Genomic DNA, 23,693 nt, shown 5'->3' with positions numbered 1-23,693 from the left:
CAGTTTGCAATATGATAAGAACTGTCCTAAATATTAATCTCTGACTATGGTGCTGAAAGTAACTTCAGTGAGATCGAGCACTGTGCATCGGGTCACATGCAGGATTTGTAATACAAGTCACCGATTGTTTCTTTTTAATACCCTGCTGTGCCCTAACCTCCTCGAATGAGCCTGAAAGTAGGCAACTTGCTATCACATTTTTGCCTGAGCCAGTCTCAGGACTGCCACTAAGGGTACATAGGAGTGGGGCAGGCTGACTTTTCTCCTTTCCATTGGGGAACAGCCTCCACTTTGCTTGATGCCACCCTGTGGTGACATACCTAAATTCAGGAGCTCCTGTTGCAGAGAATCCTGGGGTAAACCTGCATCCTACCACTCATGGGTGCAGAGTGTTGCACACTACTATACTGGACCACCCAGCTGTCATAGTGTGATTGTTTCAAAAGTTTTTTTGTTAGGTTTGTACTCATCAAAGCGATGGATGTTAGCGCAGGGGAATAGGAACGCCAGTGTCAGCATCAGCCACTCTCAAGTCTAGTCAGCTATAGGTAGATGCAGGGTTAAGTTTCCTTTGTTCTGCCCCAACAACAGAAGCGTACCCTTATTGCACCAATCGGACTTTTTTTTTTCCTACACCAGCATCCATTGGCAATCCAGAGTGAAATTACCAGCTAGCATTGAGTTAGGGATAGTTCTATGCTGTTTTTAAAACAATGGTTTGAGGTTGCCCAAATTTATTTAAACTGGAATCCTTATAACCACCAGCCTAGCAAGCCACTCAGTTGTCAGAGCAGCTAGGGAGGGGCAATAACTTCAGCCTTGCCAGCTTTCCCCACACCCCAGGAATATATGAGAAACATAGATTTTTAAAGTTGGGAGTGCAGGTAGAATAGGCCGTAAAAAGGCAGTGGGGGAGAAATTTGGCTCCTTTGTGCCTGCCGTTAGTGTCTCCAGTGGGTGCTAACGGGGTGCAAAGGAGTTATTGGGGGGGGGGGGGGGGGTGGGGGGAGTGGCTCCCGCAAAATTCGGCGGGGCTTTGCTGAGGCACTACCGATAGCGCCACGCCCCTGCTGGTAGCACACCGGGCCACCGCGCCTCCAGCAATGATATCATCAGTGTGCATGGCGGCCCCTTAGCGCCCCGCCGTGTCCCCTTACTGCCCTGCGGCAGAAATTCGGCTGCGCCCCGCGAGGCTGCCATGGGCGGTGTCAGCGTCAGCCTCAAGGGTCGCAAGCCGGGCCAACCTCCGTTCACGGGGTGGTAGTTAAGGGGGGGGTGCGGCCGCGACCCGCGCTGCGACCCGCGCCACCATTTTCTTTTTTTGGCCCTCCGTGGCGTGCCGTGGCATGGACCTGGCTGCCATCGCGCAGCCCGGCACCGCATCTCGGCACCGGGCTGCTGCCATGGCACCACGCCGCCCTGGTGGTCTAGTTGGGGCCATCAGAGGCCCTGCAGAGTGCGCAGTGGCTCTATGGAGTCTCCTGGAGACTGCTGTACTAGTGGAGCAAATGAGAGAGTTCTAATAATATTCCCCTTTCAAACTAAAGAAAACATAAGTTAAACTTCATTTAAAAAACAATATTTTCGCATCCATTGTATGAAGAGTATAGACAATGGAAACAGTAAAATACTCATTTTATTTCTTTCATCAGTTTCCTGTAATTTTGTTTGGTTATTCCACTGTTGACCACTGTCTCTGTGATGTTTAGCTATCAAGTGTTGACTAATATTTCCAATTTTTTTTTTTTTTACAGTGCACAGCCAGTGCAGTTGGCAGAATATTATACACCACCTGCCCCTGCTCCTCCTCCTCCACCTCCTCCCCTCATTCCATCAGCCCAGACTGCATTTGACAGTCCTATTTCTGCACCACCTCCTCTTGCACTCAGTTCAGTGGCAGCTGTGGGCCGCACATACACCCCTTCACCTCCCCCACCTGCACCCCCATTATCTTATACCCCTCCTCCTCCTGGTCCTCCTGCTGCACCCCCTCCTCCTCCACCTGGCCCACCCCTTTTGGTCCCATCTCCGCTGCACTCTGCCTCACCACCCTCTGCGATTGAAATAAAGAAAGCCCAAGCAACTCCAGTGCCAATCAGTGATGCTCGAAGTGACCTACTTGCTGCAATTCGAAGAGGTGAGTGGCATTTAGTTTTAACTAATTATAAAGTTAGGGCACCCAGATGGTATTTGGGGGGAGAAATTGAGTATAGCCCCACTTGGGACGCCAGCCTCGCCAGGGCGCTAAAAGTAGCACCCCAGAAACATTCGCACCCCCGCACCGGAAATTGAGTGGTTGCGCCCCAAAGGGAAGCGCAGCACTACTGGAGGCGCCCCGCATCCCTCTTGGGGCGCTGCGAGTGAATATCATGGCGCTATGTGCCACAGCGCCACACACTGCGGCACGTCGCGCTGCGGTATTGCAGGCCCCTCCCCTTCTTAAAGGGGAGGGGCCTTGTGCAGCACGATCTGGGGCCCAGCTGGGCCCCCGAGGATAGGGAGTGCAGGCAAAAGAGCCCGGCACCGAGGAGAAGTGCCGGGCTCTTGGAGCGCAGCCGGCACTCCGCGGGGGGGTTCAGGAGGCCGGGGATGGGAGCGCAGGCAGGTGCTGGCAGGCGGCCAACAACAAAAATGGCCGCCCCGCACCTCGCCTTTAATTTGCGCCTCCCCGGCCGCAGGTAGGCCCCCTTGAACCCGTCGGACATAGCGTCCGGTGGTAAATCAGGTGGCGCTTCCAAATATCACGGCCGGGGCGTCAGCGGGGCGCTGTGCATACCGATAGTGCTGCGCCGCTGCTGATGACGTCATCAGTTAGTGCTACCACTAACGTCCCGTGGAATTTAGCGGGAGGCGTGGGCAGTGCCACGCCCGGGTGCCAGTTGGCTTGCGACCCACTTAGCGCCCTCTTAAGGTGCTAACGGGTGGCGCAACCAACTGAATTTCTCCCCCTTGGTCTTTTAAGTGCCCCTCTATGAGAAACTTCATCACAGCTTTATCTATAAACTAAACCAGCTGTACCAGCATCTACTGACGATGCTAAACCCCAATTAGCTCAAAGTGACTGAATACTGATAGCTTAGCAGTTACATCAGATTGAGCAGCTTTATTCTAGTTAAGAAAATGTGCATTCCTACAGTGTAATGGTCAGTAGATAGTTCAAACATTCCTGGTATTTAGTCTGCATAAATGTGGACACAGTGTCCAGGTGGTATACACTGAGAATGTGTAGGATGGTATGGTTTTGCAGCATGATAGATCACCAACACAACTTCATTGCAGTGAGAATACAAGCTTGATTCCCCATGCTCGTGAGCCACTGATTTGAGCGAGCTGGTTCAGAGCAAGAGTCAGGTGCACCCCTTCTTCTCCCAGGCCACGGCTAAAGCACAGGCCACAAATTGAACCTGGGACTTTCTGGTCTTGTTAGGGTCGATATCACACCTTTGGTGTTTTTACCCACTGAGCCAGATTATTGCTCCTCTTTAAAAATCATAGCTCAAAATAATGATTAACTGACATTCTTTTCTTTGTTTCTGCTTAGTTTTTAATATTTTAGTTTAAATGGTGAGATTGGACAACATCATCAAGGAAACCAGATTGGAGTTACTGAACCTGACAGTTCAGTTCTCTTACACCAACACTGATGGATGCAATCCTTAACCCCAAAACATGCAAGCAATTGATTTCATTTGAACTGTTGGCCAATCAGCTTGTTCCTCCCTGGCCAGTTCTACCAATGAGGCAAGCTAGGTTTAAAAGCAGTTTGCCCATATAAGAAATACTTTTCTGGCTCTGAGTTAGAGATGATTAATCACTTCAAACTGTTCTGCAATAACAGAAAGAATGCCAATTCCCATTCTTATAGAGTAGTGACTCACTGACCGAACCCTTGGTTGGCTTCAGCTGAGTTTGACTCAGGCCGCCCCCTGAGTTGGAAGGTCACAGTTAATATTAGTGTAATTAATAGTAATGTAATCTTGCACTTATTTTAACAGATTATGAATTTTTAGGAACAGGTCCAACAGGGCTGTCTCATTTTGATTCATCTTAACCCCATCTGCCTGTCTTCTCACCAATGTGCCCTCTAATTTTTTTTAGTGCGTATCCCTTTAAGTGGCTGCGCGGCCCTTTCAGATTTTCGCGCACGTGTTTCTTCTATTTAAAAGCCGGTGAGCGGCCTACACAAGACCCCCAGACCGCTACGCAGCCACTTAGTGGGAACGTTGCTTCTCACCATATCCCTCAAGCTTTTCTCACCATCCAGAAATACGTGTAATTGCCTTTTGCACCCATTTATATTATCCACTAAAGTGGCCTTCCCTAGTAATCTATTCCACAATTCTATTACCCTTTGTATAAGAAAAGTTTCCCTGACTTCCCTTTTTATTCCTAAATTCTTTATTTTTAACTCATTTTCCTGGTATCTGAACCCTTCACCATAGTTTGCCTGGATGAAATTTGTTAATTCCTTTCATAATCTTGAAAACTTCAAATGGGCAACCTGAAGTTTCTTTTCCAAAGAAAACAAACCCACCTTCCTTAACATTTCCTTATAATTTAGTTCTGGAATCATCTTCATTCCTGCCTTATTATAATGATCAATTATCTTTAAGTTTATACCATATAGTTTGCTAATGTGTTTCCTGCAAAGTGTCCCTCTTTAAAATTGCAAATATAGGAATTGTGGACAGAAGCCTTGTAACCAAAACTCATTCTATGTTACAGGAATTCAGCTTCGAAAAGTCCAAGAACAACGAGAGCAAGAAGCAAAAAAGGAGCCCGTCGGGAATGACGTGGCGACCATTCTGTCTCGCCGGATCGCAGTGGAATACAGCGAGTCTGATGATGACTCGGAACTGGACGAGAATGAGTGGTCTGATTAACAAGTTGATTTAGGGTATTTAAGTAATGTTATATGGAATGACCCGGCCCGTAGGGTTTTCTGTTTGTTTTTCAGGGAGTGGGGTGGGGAAGTTGGTTGGTATCTGCAGATACATTTACATGTTTTCAGTTAATGCATCTGTTCAACTGCACCCAAGCAAAGCACACATAAAAATATGGAAAATAAATCGTGTTGTTCATCGGCCTGCCTCTGGTGTTAAAAAGATGTCCACATGTCTTTTATGAGCATCGCTTCTGTTCCTCTCCATAATTTAGACTATGCTTCTGTGAACAGGTCATAGGATTGTCTATTTCTAATGACTATACACATCCAATTAAGTTTGGTATATTTGAAACAAATGTCTATATCACTGGCAGAAGTCAGTGTTTAGGATTCCTTTTGGTTGGCCTAAATCTACGTAATACCAAAAAAGTGAAATCCCTCCAGTATTTCAGTTTTATATACACAAGACCTTGACTATCAATATTCTGTCTCCTCCTCAAAAAGTTAATTTATAACATAAATATGAAAGTTTTTTTTTCTGTAGTTTATTACAAAGAATAATTGATAAATATTAGAGATCCTACTCTATAAATCAAATATTCCTTGGTCCTGATGATATTAATTGATGTCCTACATTCCAAGATTTCTATTTCCTGAGGTTATAGGTCAACAAAATGATGGGCACTGACAACCTAGGGGTAACTTCATTTCGCACTTCACTGTACGAATATGAGTAATACCTGATTCTGCTCAATTAATTTAAGAGAGTAATCCAGTCATTGGGGTCAGATAATCAATGTAGACCACTTGAGCTTTGCTCTAGATTCCTGTCTTGCAGTCACAGAGAGGTATTTATACGTGTGGTTGTTGGTATATTTGAAAAATGCCAGTTTAAAGTAAATGTTTGAAGTACACCAAAATGTATGTGCTTTAACACCAAGATCCCAGATAATGATCTCTTAAGAGACACCCCCTAAAGTCAACACGCCCGTAGTGATAGTATAAAAGGGCAGGCATTGTGAAGAGGCCTGTGAAAATAGTATCCCCTTCATAATGTGACATTGGATTTATTCATCCGTTAAACAGAGGCCAAGTTTGCAAATGGTTGCACAGTTCCATTTGTCTGCAGGGATAAATATAACATTTTGTCTAGATATGCATTTCTATTCCACCCAAGCTCAGACGAGGAATGTCATTCTACCTACCTTAGCTCTTCCGTCTAAAAAACCTACAGTTCTCCATCAAAGCATCCGACTGACTCCAAAGTATTTGCCTTCGCTACCATACCTGTTCAACTGTTAATCATATAAGACTCAAAACTCCCAAGGATCAAGACTTTCCTTACATCAGTTCTAAATTTGCCCTTTTACTTGTGTGCACTATATCCCTTTGTGCTACTTCTAAGGCATGCTTTAGAATAGTGTTCTGGATATACATTTTCTATACCATTTAATATCTTGTGTACCTCTATTAGGTCACCTCCCATTCACCTTCTTTCAGGGCCAAATAGTCCAAATTTCTTCATCCCTTCTAAATCAGTGCTCGAACTCTAGGGATCAGTCTGATGGCTCTTCGTGTTACACTTCCCTTGTGTTTTGGTGCCCAAATCAGGTTGCAGGACTCAAGCTAGGGTCTGACCAGAGCACTGTATAGTCTTAGCATGACATCACTGCTTATACGCTGCTGATTTAGCAGCATTCTGTTTGCTTTGTTGATTGCTGCTCCACATTGACTGAGTGTGTTAAATACCAAGATAAAGAGATGGCATAAGCAAATGGCTGGAAAAATGTTGTAACAATAATGATGCCATTTTCATGAGTAACTGGGATTGGTTCCAGGAAAGAGGAAATAACTTGGGAAGAATGGGTTGCATCTTAATAGAGCAGGAAGCATGAGACCAACAAGAAGCGTAGAAGCAGCTACCCAAATCAGTTAAACAAGATAAGGGGAGGGCAGGGCTTAATCTCATTTTAAACTGATAAGAGTTGATGTTAGTAAACAGGCAAGCTAGAACATAATAGTCCAAAGAATAATACTGGTTGCAACTTTCAGCAACAGGCAGTTCTATAGGAAAAAGGAGGAGACAAATCTTTATTAAGGGGTTTGCACATGAATGCTAGAAGCATTCGTAACAATATGTTTGAACTAGAGACTGTTGTAGCTGTGGAGAACTATAATATAACAGAGGCATGACTTACCCCAGGTGATGTACAGGAAACTCTCTTTTTACCGGCACCTAAATAACCGGAAATCTCTCTTAACCGGCAAAATTCAGGAGTAGGTTCAGGTAAGTTTTACTTCATATTAGTGGCTGTGTAACCGGGGTTCCTGGATCTGTGGCCGTGTAACCGGGGTTCCTGCACCTGTTGCCATGCAACAGGGACGCCTGGATCTGTGGCCATGTACGGGGCTCTCGTACCTTAGTAAGTATACCTCTCTGTAATCCAGACTTTTTGATCAACCGGCACCACGCCGGTCAAGAAAGAGTTTCCTGTAGATGAATACATCATAGAAAGGGTATAGAATGTTCAGGAAAGATAGAATAGATGGAAAGGTAAGTGATATAGTTCTATATGTCAAGACCCTGGGAAGGTAAAGGAAATAGACCCTGTGGAAAGTGAAAAACTACCTATCAAACTATTCTGGCTGAATATTTCTAATGCAGTCACAGAGAGGTATTTATACGTGTGGTTGTTGGTATATTTGAAAAATGCCCGTTTGAAGTACACCAAAATGTATGTGCTTTAACACCAAGATCCCAGATCATGATCTCTTAAGAGACACCCCCTAAAGTCAACACGTCCATAGTGATAGTATAAAAGGGCAGGCATTGTGAAGAGGCCTGTGAAAATAGTACCCCCTTCATAGTGTGACATTGTATTTATTCATCCGTTAAACAGAGGCCAAGTTTGCAAATGGAAAGCTAAAATAACACGAGGGGGGTTCACTACAGACAGTTAACTCAAACTAAGGAGGGTAGAACACTGAACAGATAGGATATGTGAACTGCGTGTTATCTTAATGGGGGAATTTCAACCAACAAGTTGTAAATTGTGAATGCCCAAAAAGTAAATATGGGTAAAGCAAAGTAAGTATAATTGCTTCATGGTGCAGTGCACCAGAGAGGCCACAAGGCGCTGTTCTCAGTTCAACTTGGTAATGGTATGTTCCAACAGTATACAGAGAACAGAAGTCATGTCACCCTGGGATATTATATGAGACTCAAAACCTCCAAGGACCAAGACTCAGGTATAAAATTTCAAAAAGGATTTACAAGGGATTGATTCGGGAAAAAATTGCTTATTCATACCTCAATTTAAGACAAATGGAATGTATTCAAACATGTACTGGGAATATGTAGGACAAATACGTACCTAAGTCTAGCAAACAAACTGCGAGTGTTCAGACCATTTTAAATGGGTTAACAAGACAATCTAATTTGAAATAAGAGGGGAAAATGAACCAGCTAATCTACAGTGAGAAAGGCGAGGTGGGGGCGGGGGGTGTTCTGCTCGGAAGAATACAGGAACCTCCGAAGCATGTCAAAAGAGTGGTCAAAGGGCAAAGAGGGAACATGAAATCAATATAGCTATTGACACTCAGCACAATAGCAAGAAATTCTTCTTGTACAATAATAGCAAGTTGGACACTCAGAGAAGAGAAGAGAATCTTAAAGAATGACAATAGGGATGAAAATAAGGATAAACACAGTTAATATACTCAAAAATTATTTCCTTGAAGTACTCACTAGAGAAGACTATTCTAACTTGGTCTTCCTTAAGAGATAATCCAAGCACATGGAGGTAGTACAGTAAATCGACTTAAATAAGGAGTAACCAACCTGCCAAAACATGAACAAGAAAAAGAACATTTTATCTGACAAGAATGGTGAGTTTTCAGACCATTTTAAGTTACAAATTGGGGTTTGGAAGAGTGAAGCCAAATGGATCTATGCTGCTGGCAGGTGTTCGAAGGCTAGGGAGTGCTGCTATCAGCACAAGAACAACACCGCTGCACTCCATTATGGTAAAAGTGATCAAATTAAAATATACTGCTCAGTATACATATGGATATTTCCAGTGTAGCCCACAGCTAGTTTTCTTTTAAAACATACGTTCTTATTTTTTAAAAATGTTCTACAGCAAGTTACATTTCAATCGCTAAAAAGAATCCAATTAAATGGTACTTGGTGCCTCAGAATTTCAGCATTATTAAGATTGAAACTCCCAAATCATAATCAGCAACAAGTCATACTTTCAAAGCTAAAATCATCCTGACCTATATCCACAGTAAAGTTGCCTAGTTTCACTTACCACTTTGTGGTTGCTGCTCCTCTCTGGATGCCATTGCTCGCTTGGCATTGCTGACTGCTCACTGCTTTGCGTTTTGCTTCCTGCTCTGCAGAAAGTGGCAATCTTGCTGCAGTCATGTTTGTGAATGCCACTTCCACTCCTTGCCAGCCATTGGTTCTGCTTCCTTGAAATTTGTTGCACAGATAATGGTGGTTCTGCTCCCTGAATACAATGTCAGTGAATAGTACAGCTGCCATACCAGGTCATGGTGCCACCATCAATCACGTTGAAATGTCAAAGGTATGCATTTGAGAAACAGAAGAGCTGAATTTTGGCCGCCACTAGCTTAAATGAAGCGAATCCAAAGCACTGAGACTAGAGATGAGATTTGTGAAGTGCTGGCAATTATCATGAGAGAGTCCTTAAATACTGGGGAAGTCCAATTAATGTAGTACCCATGTTTAAAAAAGGAGATAAATCTAATCTGGGCAACTATAGACTCCATCAGCCTTACATCAATAACTGATAAAACAGTGAAATTATTTGTAATGGTTTTGCATTTTTTTCTACCGTTTTTACTCTAGATTTTCTGGCCTCTATATTTTAGATCGCGCTTATAGAGGAGTCCAAACTCCCTATGCTTTTGAAAGAGTCTACACTAACCTTGATATTGGTAAGCTTTCAGTAATGTGCTCCAGGATAACGAACAGAGCAACATTTCTGTTAATTATTTTTAGCAACTGAAACAATCCTATGCTTCTATAGAATCTCTCTCCTATGATAAACAATGGAGATCAAATCTTCAGACCTCATTTTAGATTTAAATTATTAAACCATTCTATTTTACAAAAGGTGAATAATTAACAGTAATATGATACATATATAATTACAGTAAAAATCTTTCTACCTTGCTCCTCAAAAGGGAAACCATACAAATTTGCAATTTACTGCTAAGCTATTGTTTTAGAGTACTTTTCTATATGCAGTGTATCTTCTTGTACTTCTTACCACAGTGGAAGTCGAAATTGGCTTGATCTATTCTCAGGAGAATTTCAAACTGACTTAAAAATTCAAACAGTTACAGCTCGTTAAGTATATCCAAAACAATTACTAGGACTTCCTGGATCTGAAGAACTATTGACCACATTTGAAAATAACTGGCTGTCATACACATAACTGAACAGTCACAGTCTTTGTTTATTTGAAAGTAGCTTGGTTTTTCTCTGCTTTACAGACAGCTGATTAAACTTGAAGCCTTTGTATTAAGTTAAGCATGGGAGAAGATTCTGCCTGCAGCTGGCTTTTAAATTGCTTATGTATTGTGACTGAACTTAAAGGGACATGCCAAAACTATAGACTTAATTTTAATCGCATTGATAATCAGAAGCATTTTTGAAGATTACCTGTATGATGATAATCTAGTAAATAGCCGCCACTTCTGCTTCAGAAGGGGAAGATTCTGCTTGACCAATCTCTAATTTTTTTGAGGAAATTACATTCCAGATGGACTGAAAAACCATATGACATGATGTAGATTTTTCTAAAACTTTTGATGAAGGTTTTTATGAAAGGCTGTTACTGAAATTGAAAGCAGTGGGAATGCATGGTAAAACTTGGATGCGATATGAAATAAGGAGGAGGCAAAAGTTAGATAAATCTGTAAATGGGTGAAACAGTTGCAGATTAAATTTCATACAGACGAATGTAAGATACTGTAGTTTGGAAGTAAAATGGTCATCATAAGTATACTGTGGATGGTTCAGAAATAGCTAAAGGTTAAGTTGACAGTAATGTGGGGGTGATAGCAGACTCACCACCTAACTACCAAAATGACTAGAGCTGCAATAAACAAAGGGAATAAAATACTGAACTATATTGTTACTCAGTAGATTATCACTCAGAAGATATTTTATGTAGTATTCTGGTCAGACTGCACATTGAGTACAGTGATTAATTTTGATTGATACGTAAAGGGAACATTCAGAACATGGAGACAATGTAGAGAAGATCAATCGTAGCATCAGAGGTTTGATTTATGAGGGAAGTATGGAGAATCTTGGGCTTTTTAGGTCAGAAAGGCAGTGTTGTAGAGGGTATCATAGAATTACACAGATATTAAATGGTATGGAATGGTAAATGTGGAGTACTACTTCAGGTAAGACAGGATGTTAAAGTAAGGGACTATTAAAACTGACATAAAGCCAATTTAGGAATAATGCCAGGAAAAACGTCATGCGAAGTGTGATGACTTGGAATGATATTCCAGTTTGGATGGTGGAGACAAAAACCTTAGATTTACTTGAGATGCAGTTAGATGATGTGATGGGGTACTGTACATTTTCTTCCCCCTGGATGGACGATTGGCCTCCCTCATCTGAATATATTTTGTGATTTAAAAAAAAATCATTCCCGGGATGTGGGCGTCGCTAGCAAAGCCAGCATTTATTACCCATCCCAAGTTGCCCTTGAGAAAGTGGTGGTGGGCCGCCTTCTTGAACTGCTGTAGTGCTATAGTCCATGTGGTGAAGGTACTCCCACAATGCTGTTAGATAGAATGATCCAGGATTTTGACCCAGTGACGATGAAGAGCAGGAGAGACAACTCTAGAGGCAGGAATCTAATAACATCCCTCGATTTCATATCAAATTCACCCGTAGCTAGTTCAACACCATTCATAAAGTATGTATGTCAGCCTTTTATCTTCCTATTTTGAAGTACCTTACATTTACCCTCTAGGAAGTTGATGTACAGGCTCTTTGAAGAAGGTGGTAGACAGACAGAAAAAGAGTAATAATGAATGGAAATAGGTTTCCTCATAGCTGAGCTGGGCATTGTCTGTGCCAAATGGAGCAGCAAATCTGTGTGCTTTGTCTTTTTTAAAACAAATGGAAAGGATAGTGCCTGTTTACTCCTGTTCCTCCTATGTGTAAGTAATAAAAATGGCAGCTGTGAGTGCACACTTTACCTATTTACATAACTGAAACTCTGCATCCTTCGCTAAGCATAGTTACAAATTAACAATTGGCTGCAAATCATAGTCATTTGCATTTATTGTTCACCTATTTTGCTTTTGGCAACAAAGAAGAGAGTTGAAAGAGAAAACATTAAAATAACGATAGTGTATGATTCAGGGGAGATTACCCAAAGTTTTGCCTATTTCATTCAGGTTGAAGAGAATCATTTTTTGATTAAGATATTTTTTGCAATAGGTCAGATACACAATGGCCCGATGCTGTCTTCCCCCGCTTTTATCCCAATGAGTTCTTGCAGGATGATGGTAGTAGTGAAAAGAGCACATTCCAGTGGGTTTTGTGTAATTTGATTTCTGATTGAATTAATTCCAATAAATCTAAAAGGTGCTAAAAATAACTTCTACTTAAGACTGACCTGTTTAACATAGAAGATAGGAGCAGGAGTAGGCCATTTGGCCCCTCGAGCCTGCTCCGCCATTCAATGAGATCATGGCTGATCATCCAAATTCAGTACCCGGTCCCTGCCTTCTCCCCATATCCCTTGATCCCTTTAGCCTTAAGAAATATATCCAACTCCTTCTTAAATATATTTAATGAATTGGCCTCCACTGCCTTCTGTGGTAGAGAATTCCACAGGTTCACCACTCTCTGGGTGAAGAAATTCCTCCTCATCTCAGTCCTAAATGGCTTACCCCTTATCCTTAGACTGTGACCCCTGGTTCTGGACTCCCCGGCCATCGGGAACATCCTTCCTGCATCCAGTCCGTCTAGTCCTGTTAGAATTTTATAAGTTTCAATGAGATCCCCTCATTCTTCTAAACTCCAGTGAGTATAAGCCCAATCGACCCAATCTCTCCTCATACGTCATTCCTGCCATCCCAGGTATCAGTCTGGTGAATCTTCGCTGCACTCCCTCCATGGCAAGAACATCCTCAGATAAGGCAACCAAAAACTGCACACCACACTCAAGGTGTGGTCTCACCAAGGCCCTGTGCAACTGCAGCAAGACATCCTTGTTCTTGTACTCGAACCCTCTCGCTACGAAGGCCAACATACCATTTGCCTTCTTAACCGCCTGCTGCACCTGCATGCTTACCTTCAGCGACTGGTGCACAAGGACACCCAGGTCTCTTTGCACTTCCCCTTCTCCCAATCTATTGCCGTTCAGATAATAATCTGCCTTCCTGTTTTTACCACCAAAGTGGATAACCTCACATTTATCCACATTATACTGCACCTGCCATGCTTCTGCCCAATCACCCAACCTGTCCAAATCATACTGGAGTTTCTCGGCATCCTCCTCACAGCACACACGCCCACCCAGCTTTGTGTCGTCTGCAAACTTGGAGATATTACATCTAGTTCCCTCGTCTAGATCATTTATATATATCTTGTGAATAGCTGGGGTCCTAGGACCGATCCCTTTAAGGGATCTAAAGGAATGCTTTTGTTTTTGCTTGTTTTTTTTTTTTAATCTTCCCTTTTGCTTTTTCTGAAAGTGCTAATTCTTTCTGGAATACGGATCCCCAGGTAACAGCAGCCCTGTGGGAACCTCCCGCAAGTTTTATTCTTCATATGGGAGCCTACATAGTGAGCGTTACAAGGCTATTTGTCCATGGAGAGTGTTAAGAGTGAAGCCCAATCCTGGTCGTGACCACCCATATACTTTCCAGCAAAAATGAATAGATTTTGGTCAGGAATAAGAGCCTTTGCTGATTTTTCTCTACCGTAGCCTAGAGTGCTGAAGCCAGTTATAGCACGCAATTTAGTGTTACACCAGGTAAAATCTTCACCAAATGGATTGTTGGGACATCCAAATAATATGTTGTTAATATAAACATCCTAGGAGTATATTTCCCTCTAGGTGTTAATTTCAATCAAAAAAATAGCTGTAAGTAGGCATGCAAGACTAGTAGAAAGCTATTTTGCCAGTTTTGTTTTTCTGATTTGTGTTTTTATCTTAAACAGTATTCACACAAATCACTATAGTGTAAGTAATTCTGAATCAGGATCTGTCACTTGGAGTGTGCACGTCTTTTTTTTTAATGGATCAGTAATAGTGGAGCAAGAACGAATTTCTGTCTACAAATAATTTCAATCATGGCTGTAAGTCTATGGTCAATAGTTTGTTTCTTTTGTAGGCCCTAAATGGATCCCAGAATCAGTTCAGGTATATTGGGAATATAGGAAAGGGCACAATTGAGTAACAGAAGGTTTTTTTTGAAACAACAAAAAGTTGAAAATGATGGTCCAAGAATTTCTAAGTTAGGACTATTTACTAATCTGCTGAAACTTTAACTTCAGGCCCTGATTAGATATAATGGGCTAGATTTTTGTGGAGCTGTCAGACGGGGTTTCAGGCGTGTGGGGGGGGGGGTGGGAAATCCCAAATTTGGGGGTCCCAACACCATTCTGCCCAAAACCCCGCCCCACGTAAGTTTCAGGGGTGGCAGGTACCCGCCCCGCACTGGGACCCGCCGAAACCAGGCAGGAAGGGATTAGTGCCAATTAACTGCCTGTTAACAGGTAGTTAACAGGCAGTTTTTAGCCTAATCCCTATTTTGAGGGGTTTCGTGTGGGTTTCCCGACTGCTCCAAACCACGCCAGGTTAGAGCAGGCGGGCCGTCGGATTGAAGGAGTTGGAGGGGTCGCGATGTCGGCGCTCAGGTGAGTGATGGGTGCATGAGTTTAAAGGTAAGTGTGTTTGGTGTGTCTAAAGTGTGTAAAGAACTTTTACTTACCTGTACTTACCTTAACAGCCTTTCTTCCTGTAGCTGTCGGGAGCTGCATCACTCAGCTGGAACTGAAAGCTGAATGGCTGCGATCTGTCAAAAGTGACAGCCTTCAGCTTTGAGTGCCGGTGAGAGTTCTAACTGAGTCTGTGCAGAAGGACTCATGTCAGAACTCAGACTGTCAGTGTTTCACAGCTTCAAACAGCTGTGAGACACTGATATTTCATCTGCCAAGAACTCTTGACAGATGAAATTTCAGTCTGTGACGTCATCTGTTGCCGGGTGGCCCTTAATTGGCCTGCTGAGCCTGCTGGGCGGGCTCAACAAGGTCAATCAAGGGAAAATTGCGCGGATTGGCCAGACGTCGAAGTAGGCGGGTCAAAAACCCAAAAGGGGAAGTCCCGCCTTCTTCCCGACAGGTTCGGGAAAATCAACCCCAATATCTCCTGATCTTGACAATTTCTTACCTTTTATTTTAATCCCGTAAACTGTTAGCTTGGCTCAGTTGGTAACACTCACCTCTGGGTTGAGTAGATTGGGCCTATACTCTCTGGAGTTTTGAAGAATGAGAGGTGATCTCATTGAAACATACAAGATTCTGAGGGGGATTGACAGGGTAGATGCTGAGGGATTGTTTCCCCTGGCTGGAGTGTCTAGAACCAGAGGTCACAGTCTCAGGATAACGGGTCAGCCATTTCAGACTGAGATGAGGAGGAATTTCTTCACTGAGTGTTGTGAATCTTTGGAATTCTCTGCCCCAAAGAGCTGTGGATGCTCAGTTGTTGAGTACATTCAAGGCTGAGATAGATAGATTTTTGGACCCTAAAGGAATCAAGGGATATGGGAATAGGGCAGGAAAGTGGAGTTGAGATCAAAGATCAGCTCCTAATTCTTATGTATTAGAAGATGTAGGTTCAAATCCCATATTATGGTTTAAGATTGTAAAGGTAGTTAGTTGGTAGTTACCCTGCTGTAGTAGGACAGGTACTCCTGAGGTTAGGATTAATATATATTGTTAGAATGGAGTAGTGAACTTTACTCTATGTCTTATTGCCTTAGTGTACCTGCCCTGGAAATATTTGATACAGACATTGGTTTTCTTGATTGATGAGCACAAAAGGTATAAATTAACCTGAATCCTGTGAATGCACTTTATCAGAAGTTAAGAAAATATCCTTTAACTACTTAATATAAAATAAAGTAATTTCCTGCCCACAAGAAGGAAATTTAATAAACAAAAGCAAAAAGGGGTAGTTGTTTAAACTAGGTTTGAATCAAACCTTAAAGAACTTATTAGCTAAGAGATTTAGTAGCACTGAAGCACCGATGCACTATGGAATGATGGGATGTGGGTTTTCCCAATATTCTCTCTCTCTGCTGAATTCCCAGTCACAACCACGCTGGTGTAGCAGTGTGCTGAGTGAAGGCTCCTCACAGGAGGGAGAGAGGGAAAATCGTGGAGCAGAGTTGCGTTTTGGATGCCTAGGCTGAGTGTGCCCATCCTGCCATTTAGAATGTAACTTGCAGTTTGATGCACACATACACCAGTTGACCTCACCATTGTCTTTCACTGTACCCTGGCCTCGTACCACTGAGACTCAAGCATAGGACATTGCTATTTGTGCTGCATTCTATCTTTTGAACTAGCATAAAAACAAAGTTGTGATGCTGTAATCCCACAATTGTTTCCCATACCCATACCAGGGATACGGAGATACATTTCTACGTAGTTGTGCACATCATAGTGTCCTCTATGAATGATGTGTGGTATAGACCCAAAGGAAAGAAATAGCAGAAAATAACTTGAAAGAAGGAAAAAAAGCTCTGAGAAAAATAAAGTAAAAGAAACCATGGCCAGACTAAATTTTACAATGAGCAATAAAGAATTCCTATAGTTCAGTTGTGTTGTAACTTGCACTATTACCTGCCCTTCATTCTCACTTATAGCTAATTTGGCCAGCTGTTCAGTTTTAGACTGGACATTATGATTTTTGAGTCAATTTTTTCTCCCATTCACTTGTATTTCTCATGATATGGAGTATATTCGCTATTGAGGACATTATAGTTTTCAATGAATTTTCATTATCCATAAAACAAGCCTCAGAATTCGAGCCACATGCTACTCCCAGCCACACCTCCAACTGCCTTTAGATTTGGCAGAAGGTGGGAACCCTAATAATCTAATCCAATTTTATATTCTAAAATTCACTATTTTTAAAATGGTCTATTTTGGAAACTGGAGAATATTAATGTATGCACACAGTTTCTTACATCTTTTAATTTCTCTCGGTGCATTTTTGTATCACTGAGACACATATACATCCCTCAGTATGGTAGCTGATTGTCTAAATATATACCTGAAAAATATCGGCCTAGAAATTCGGTGGGCTGTGCCCCACGAAATTTAGCAGGGCGCTAATGGCGGCGCTAGCCGTTAGCGCTGCGCCACCACCGATGACGCCATCAGTGTGCGCAGTGCCCCGCTACTGCCCCGATCACGAAATTTGGTAGCGCCCCCTGCTGTAACGCCGGTCGCAATTTGCGACCGGTTCAGGGGGGCCTACCTGCGGTGGTAGAGGCGCTGAGGTGCGGGGCGGCCATTTTTTTTGCTGGCCGCCTGCCAGCACCTCTTCGCGCAGCCGTCCGCGACCTCCTGAACCCCCTCCTCCCCGCATTGTGCCGGCTGTCTCCCAAGAGCCCGGCACTTCTCCTCAGTGCCGGGCTCTTTTGCCGGCACTCGCGATCGCTGATCGTGCTGCAGCAGGCCCCTCCCCTTTAAGAAGGGGAGGAAGGCCTGCAGTACCGCAGTGCGCTGTGCCGCAGCGTGTGGCGCTGTGGCATGTTGCACTGCAAACTTCAGTTGCAGCGGCCCAAGACAGATGCGGGGCGCCTCGAGTAGCGCCGCGCTTCCGTTTGGGGCGCTCAGACTGAATTTCCGGTGGGCGCTCGCGACTCCTTCCGGGGCGGTACTTCCAGCGCCCTGGTGAGACTGGCACCCCAAATGGGGCGCCACCGAATTTCTAGGCCATGGACTCCATTCTGAAGTAAATTTAAAGTATTTCCTTTGTGAAAAGAAAAACTTTTCATCCTTTTAAGTTCTGAAAATTGTTTGGGAAGTAACATCAACAAAGTAAAGTCATTTGCTTTCTATAATTTTATTTTTTTCAATTGGAATGTCTCTTATGTGGTTGTTGTACCTGATTACTGTCCTATCATAGAAATACCATTACTGCCAGATGAATAATTGCATCAAATGGCCTCTTATATTCAAAACATGATGGCAAAAATATACCAGAAGTCACATTGAAACACAAGCACAGCTGAAAATCAATATACCCTGTACTGTACTGTGCTTCCTATTCCAGGAGTCAGCTTGTTGCCATTGGCAGCAATGTGTGTTAGATCACAGCATAATTAATGGTCAGTATATCCCCTCTAGATCTTTGTCAATCAGAGGAGATGTCAGACTGCATTAAAAACATGGAAATACTTTACTTACATCATTGTTTGCTCACTCACTACTGTTGACTGGTGCTATATATATATATGTATATATAGATGCAGATAATTGGTTCAGTCTGTACACTTGGAATCAATGTCTAACCTAACTGCATCTGCTCCAGCTTAAAAGTTCACCTAACTTCAAAGCAGTAAATATATTTATTGAAATTATTTGCTTGTGCACCAAAATAATGCTTCTATTCAATCTTACAGTTAATTCATGTGAAGTTTAATGTAATTAGTAACTTTTCAACAATTTCATGATAGTGGTATATATTTTTTTATTATTCATTTATGGGATGCCAGCATTTATTGCCCATCCCTAGTTGCCCTTGAGAAGGTGGTGGTGAGCTGCCTTCTTGAACCACTGCAGTCCGTGTGGTGAAGGTACTCCCACAGTGCTGTTAGGGAGGGAGTTCCAGGATTTTGACCCAGCGACGATGAAGGATCGGCGATATACTTCTAAGTCAGGATGGTGTGTGACTTGGAGGGAAACTTGGAGGTTCAATTTCAATTCAATTCAATTCAATTTCAATTCAATTTGTCATAATGCAGCAGACGTGTGTACTGCACAATGAAATGTTGATTTTTACGAGTCCTCCAAACATTGGAATATGGCATAGCAATGATAAAAATACTAATAGAAATACAGTAATAATAAATAATAATAAATTATTCGTTCATGAGTCTTATGGCCTGGGGGTAGAAGCTGTTTCGAAACCTGTTGGTACGAGACCGTATGCTTCGGTATCTCTTACCGGACGGGAGCAGGGCGAAGAGGTTGTGGCTGGGGTGGCTCGCGTCTTTAATGATTCTCAGGGCCTTCCCCCGGCACCCCTCGGGGTAGATATCCTGCACAGCAGGTAGTTTAATTCCTATAGTGTGTTGTGCAGCTTTCACTACCATCTGTAGAGCCTTGCGGTCTGTGGCGGTGCAGTTGCCATACCAGGTAGTGATGCAGCCGGACAGGATACTCTCGATGGTGCACCGGTAGAAGTTGGTGAGAATCTGGGGGGCCATTCCAAACCAAGGTGATAGTGTTCCCATTCGCCTGCTGCCCTTGTCCTTCTAGGTGGTAGAGATCGTGGGTTTGGGAGCTGCTTAGATTACATGGGTTTGGATAGCCTCAACCCACTTTCTAGCAAGCATGGGTTCACAGCACAGAGCTGCCCATATTCTAGCGTTGCATTGACAGTTTCCCTCAGAAAGGCCAGAGCAATGCTTGGTATAGGAACTGGAAATATCACACTGATGCAGTAGTGTGTGCTCTATTAAAGTTATGGCAGGTCGTTGGAAGATGGTGGAGGAAATTTCACCCTGCATGTGCTGTGCTTGACCTGGGAGTGTTTGCTGCTGGTACATAAATTGGAACAGTTTCCCGATCTCTAGATAAAGCAATTAGGTGACATGTTTGGGTTATAAATGCCTGTAGATTTTAGGAGGAAGGGAAGACTGAGAGAGATGAGGAGTCCTGATAATGAATGTATTAGACTCTTTGCAGTATCTACTACTCTCCTACTAGAAGTCAATATATTAGTAGTGAAATGGGGAATCATTAAATAGGTTGAAAGGCATTTAGGTCATTGTGATCAGTTTCTATTTTTGCTTCGTTGACAGCTTCAGGACTGGGCAGGTCTTTGGTGTGTGTTAGCTGTTCCTTGGTGATGTACATCTGGCCTGAAATTTACAGTTGAGGATACTTTCTGGAACTTGTCATTTGATGTACTTCTCCATTTATGGCCATTGGTAGTTGCCCCAGTATCGAAAGGGAATGCAAATCCTAGGAGCGGGGGAGAAGAAAAGTAAGGAAGTCCATTTCTGGTGCTAGTAGTGGCTGCACACAAACCAAAATTGGTGTTATTTCAGCTAGCTGGTGATTTAAATAACAGCAACTTTAGTGATGTCTGAAAACTAGTATGGCAACATTTTAGATTAATTAATGGCCTTAAAAAATGGCAAGGTAAAAAAAGCACTGTCACCTCTAAACTTGAACTCTCCTTACCTTCCATGTGACAGAAGATAATAATTACAGAAAGTCAGAGGATTGTCGATTGTTGCATCTGGAGATAATTTGAGACCAGATTTGCTTTTGTAGTCAGTAATTATATTTAACCTTCAGTTATGCCACCCTGCTGTAAATCTGTATGCCCAGTTACACCACCACTATGACTACAGAGCTTGGAAAGTGAATGCAGTGCTGAAGTGGATATTTGTGACTTTAAATCGCACATCATTTACTATTTGTTAACCAGGCATTTTTTGAGATGTTAAAATTATTTTATAAAGTTCTATTTTTATAGCCTGTAATTTGCATAATGGTTTTGGTGTAAATAATGGATCTCTCTGACAAGTAATCTTTTGCCAAGGAGATCAAAATCAATGGCCTGAAGCAATTGGATAAATGGACACTAACTGATGTGTTGCAAGTGTATGTGTGAGAGTTTATTCAAGCAGTTGATCGAAGTACCTCCAGGTCAGGTTTTCTCTGTTGCTTGGCTTAGTTTCATTTCTTCACTAGTGTGCACACAAGCATGTTATTGCTGTTCAGTCATACTTTGACTATATTGGAAAAAAGTACAGCACTGGGTCAAGAAACAACCATATTATGGTTCCTGGTTTTCCACTGGAAGTAGCACGAGATTCAGTGACAGACTGCGCTCAGCAGGGCAACATCAGCCGAACTGAGTTAACTCCAATCAATGACATGTGAAAAGCAAGAATGACTTGTATTTATATAGCACCTTTCATGATCTCAGGACATCCCAAAGCACTTTACAGCCAATTAAGTTATTTTGAAGTGTAGTCACTGTTGCAGTGTAGGAAACACAGCAACTAATTTGTGCACAAAGTCCCACAAACAGCAATTAAATAAATGACCAGATCTTCTGTTTTAGATGGTGGTTGAGGGATAAATGTTGGCCAGGGCACCAGGAGGATTCCCCTGCACTGCTATTTTTCAAATAGTGCTATGGGAGCTTTAACTTCCACCTGAGAGGGCAGATGGGGCCTTGCTTTAACTTTCAGCACCTCCAACAGTGGAGTGCTCGCTCAGCCTAAATTATGTGCAAGTCTTTGGATTGGGACTTGACCCCACAACCTTCTGACTCAGAGGCAAGAGTGCTACCACTGAGCCAAGGCTGACACCTAATAGCTAGAGCTAGTCAGAGTGGGAGTTTGTTCACCCTTTGAGGCTACAATAATATTTCTGTAGCAATTTTTTTAATTAGTTAAGTTAAAAGTCATTACTGAGTGATTTATTTGAACCAGCGTAATTCACCTGAAATTGGCCAAACCAGCATATAAGATTACGGAATATTAAGTGCAAGTTGTGTCAAGCGTAAATTGAGTTTGTGATCTTTAACGCTGGTTTAAAAAACATTGTGCTGGCAGCTGGCCCCGCCCACAAAACTGGTTACGTCCCCAGATTGAAATAATTTGCATGGCTGGTTTCCGTCAATTGCGCTTGTTTGCAAGTGTTCAAGGAGGCTCTTTAAATTAAGCTTTTTTTTTAGGCACAAAGACACTAGCACATTTAAAATATTTAATTTACTAAGAAACTGACTGGTGTACACCAATAAAACTAGTAAATGGTTCAGTATAGTTTTTTTTAAGGTCATTTTCGGTCATTTAAAATCAGGTTACTCACAGGTGGAGGACTCGATACACATTAAAAATGTTTATTGTTTGTGATAAACCCATTTTCAGCTGTATTAATAAACCTGCACCAGGTTACCACTCTTAGATACATACTTTCATTTTATTTTCCTTGCATTAAAAAATATTAACAATTACGTTCTATTACGCTGCCCCATTGCGCTGGTTCATGGAAGATTTTATGTTTGAGGTTATGCAAATGTGTTTGGGTAGAAACTTGAACCATAACTTCGCTTCAGAAAACCAGCGCAATTTCAAGCGTAATTTATGCCCAGGTTGCCGATTGTGCCCAAAGTGGAAACTCTACCCCACTATGTTTAATAAAGTTTGGGTCTTTCATCGGAACAGTTCCATTAATAGTACATCTGGCCAATGCAAAGTGACCTTTTAAGCTTCATTTAAAGTTTTTTTGGTGCGGAGTAACGTGCCAACCGTCCATCATGCTTATGTTAACATAAAGAATGTAACTGGCATTAGATGCTGCTGAGCAGAGCTTTCTCCTTGTGTATAAGCGTGTGGGTTCAGGGCTCCACTTTACCTGGCCAGAGAGAGATCCAGGTCTGGCACTGTAACTCCATGTTACCTCCCTGGGCAAAGTCCCTGGTGTGTGGGGACCCCGCATCTGTCTCGATCCCGGCTTCCAACAAGATTTTCCATTGATAGGGTTGTTAAGCTTGTCCTGTGAGGTTCCCGGCCAATTAATAGGAAGCGGGTCTGATGACATCATTTGACGGCGCGTCATCAGCCGGTTTCCTTAAAGGGACCGTGTCCAAATTGATTTTGGCAATTCTGCTGTCAGTGTTCGGCAGTATTGAGGTGCTGGAAACACTGACAAGCACTGCACAAAGGTGCATGGCTGCACCCAGGCTCTTCCATTACTCCCTCCATATGCTTATGGAGGGAGTCACAGCAATCAGGGAGGTTCTCTTCTATTCCAATGGGAACAGGAGACCTCCCCATGAGATCAACGCAGCCTGGTTGCATATTGCACAGGAGGACACAAGCAGGGATGTCATCAGGAGGACCTGGCTGTAGTGACGCAAACCTTTCAATGATCTCAGTAGATCACAAAATGTTACTGCAAAGCCAGACTCAGCCTCATCCTGCTGTGTCACTCGTCACATCCCCATCACTCTGCCTTCCCTACCTTACTCCTGCACATCCTTACTCGCACCAACTTACCTTGCACCGCCACCCATCCCTCTCTATCGACATTATCATTTCCCCATCTAACTAGCCACCTCTCACACTCACCCTCATCCTTGTCCAATCATACCAACTAACAACACACAAGGGTAGGCAGTTAGGTGTTATCGCCAATGTTCATGTAAAGTTTCTGTTAATGTGTTGTCAAACATTGAAATCTTTATTTTCAAAACTTTGCCTTCTTGGACAGTTCTGTGTGCACCTTTGGAACTGGCTTAGTGAGTTGCAGTGAATGGTGAGACATAACAGTAACCACCCTCCCCCCCCAATGGTGATGAGTGTGAAAGGAATGGCTTGGGCATTGTAGGGATGCGTTATGGTGTTGGTGTGGTGCCAACTTGGCACATCATGTGACAGCCAGGGTGTACAGCATCAAGTGAAGTAAATGTGGCCATGGTGAGGCCATCCCTGGCCTCCCGGGCAGCAATGTGCTCGGGTGCTGATGCCCGGA

At 42.9% G+C, this 23,693-nt stretch overlaps 1 protein-coding gene and 1 long non-coding RNA gene across 2 annotated transcripts in view; one reads left to right on the top strand and one right to left on the bottom strand.

The window, feature by feature from the left end:
• LOC147125235 (actin-binding protein WASF3-like) overlaps positions 1 to 5,084 on the top strand; it is a 116,242-nt gene extending 111,158 nt beyond the window's left edge. Inside the window, exons 8-9 of the mRNA XM_085999678.1 lie at positions 1,755 to 2,137; positions 4,726 to 5,084. Coding sequence (XP_085855804.1) covers positions 1,755 to 2,137; positions 4,726 to 4,883 — 541 coding nt within the window. The 3' untranslated portion in view covers positions 4,884 to 5,084. The remainder of the gene's footprint in view (positions 1 to 1,754; positions 2,138 to 4,725) is intronic.
• The window catches only part of LOC147125234 (uncharacterized), a 33,628-nt gene extending 10,905 nt beyond the window's left edge, over positions 1 to 22,723 (bottom strand). The window contains exon 1 of the long non-coding RNA XR_015079822.1: positions 22,575 to 22,723. This is a non-coding gene — a long non-coding RNA (uncharacterized LOC147125234). The remainder of the gene's footprint in view (positions 1 to 22,574) is intronic.
• Positions 22,724 to 23,693: the final 970 nt, after the last annotated feature.

The sequence above is a fragment of the Somniosus microcephalus genome, chromosome 1 (genome assembly GCF_052327205.1).
Source record: "Somniosus microcephalus isolate GS21.2 chromosome 1, FLI_Smic_1.0, whole genome shotgun sequence".
Lineage (NCBI taxonomy): Eukaryota > Metazoa > Chordata > Chondrichthyes > Squaliformes > Somniosidae > Somniosus > Somniosus microcephalus.
This window is presented reverse-complemented; position numbering and strand designations above follow the sequence as displayed.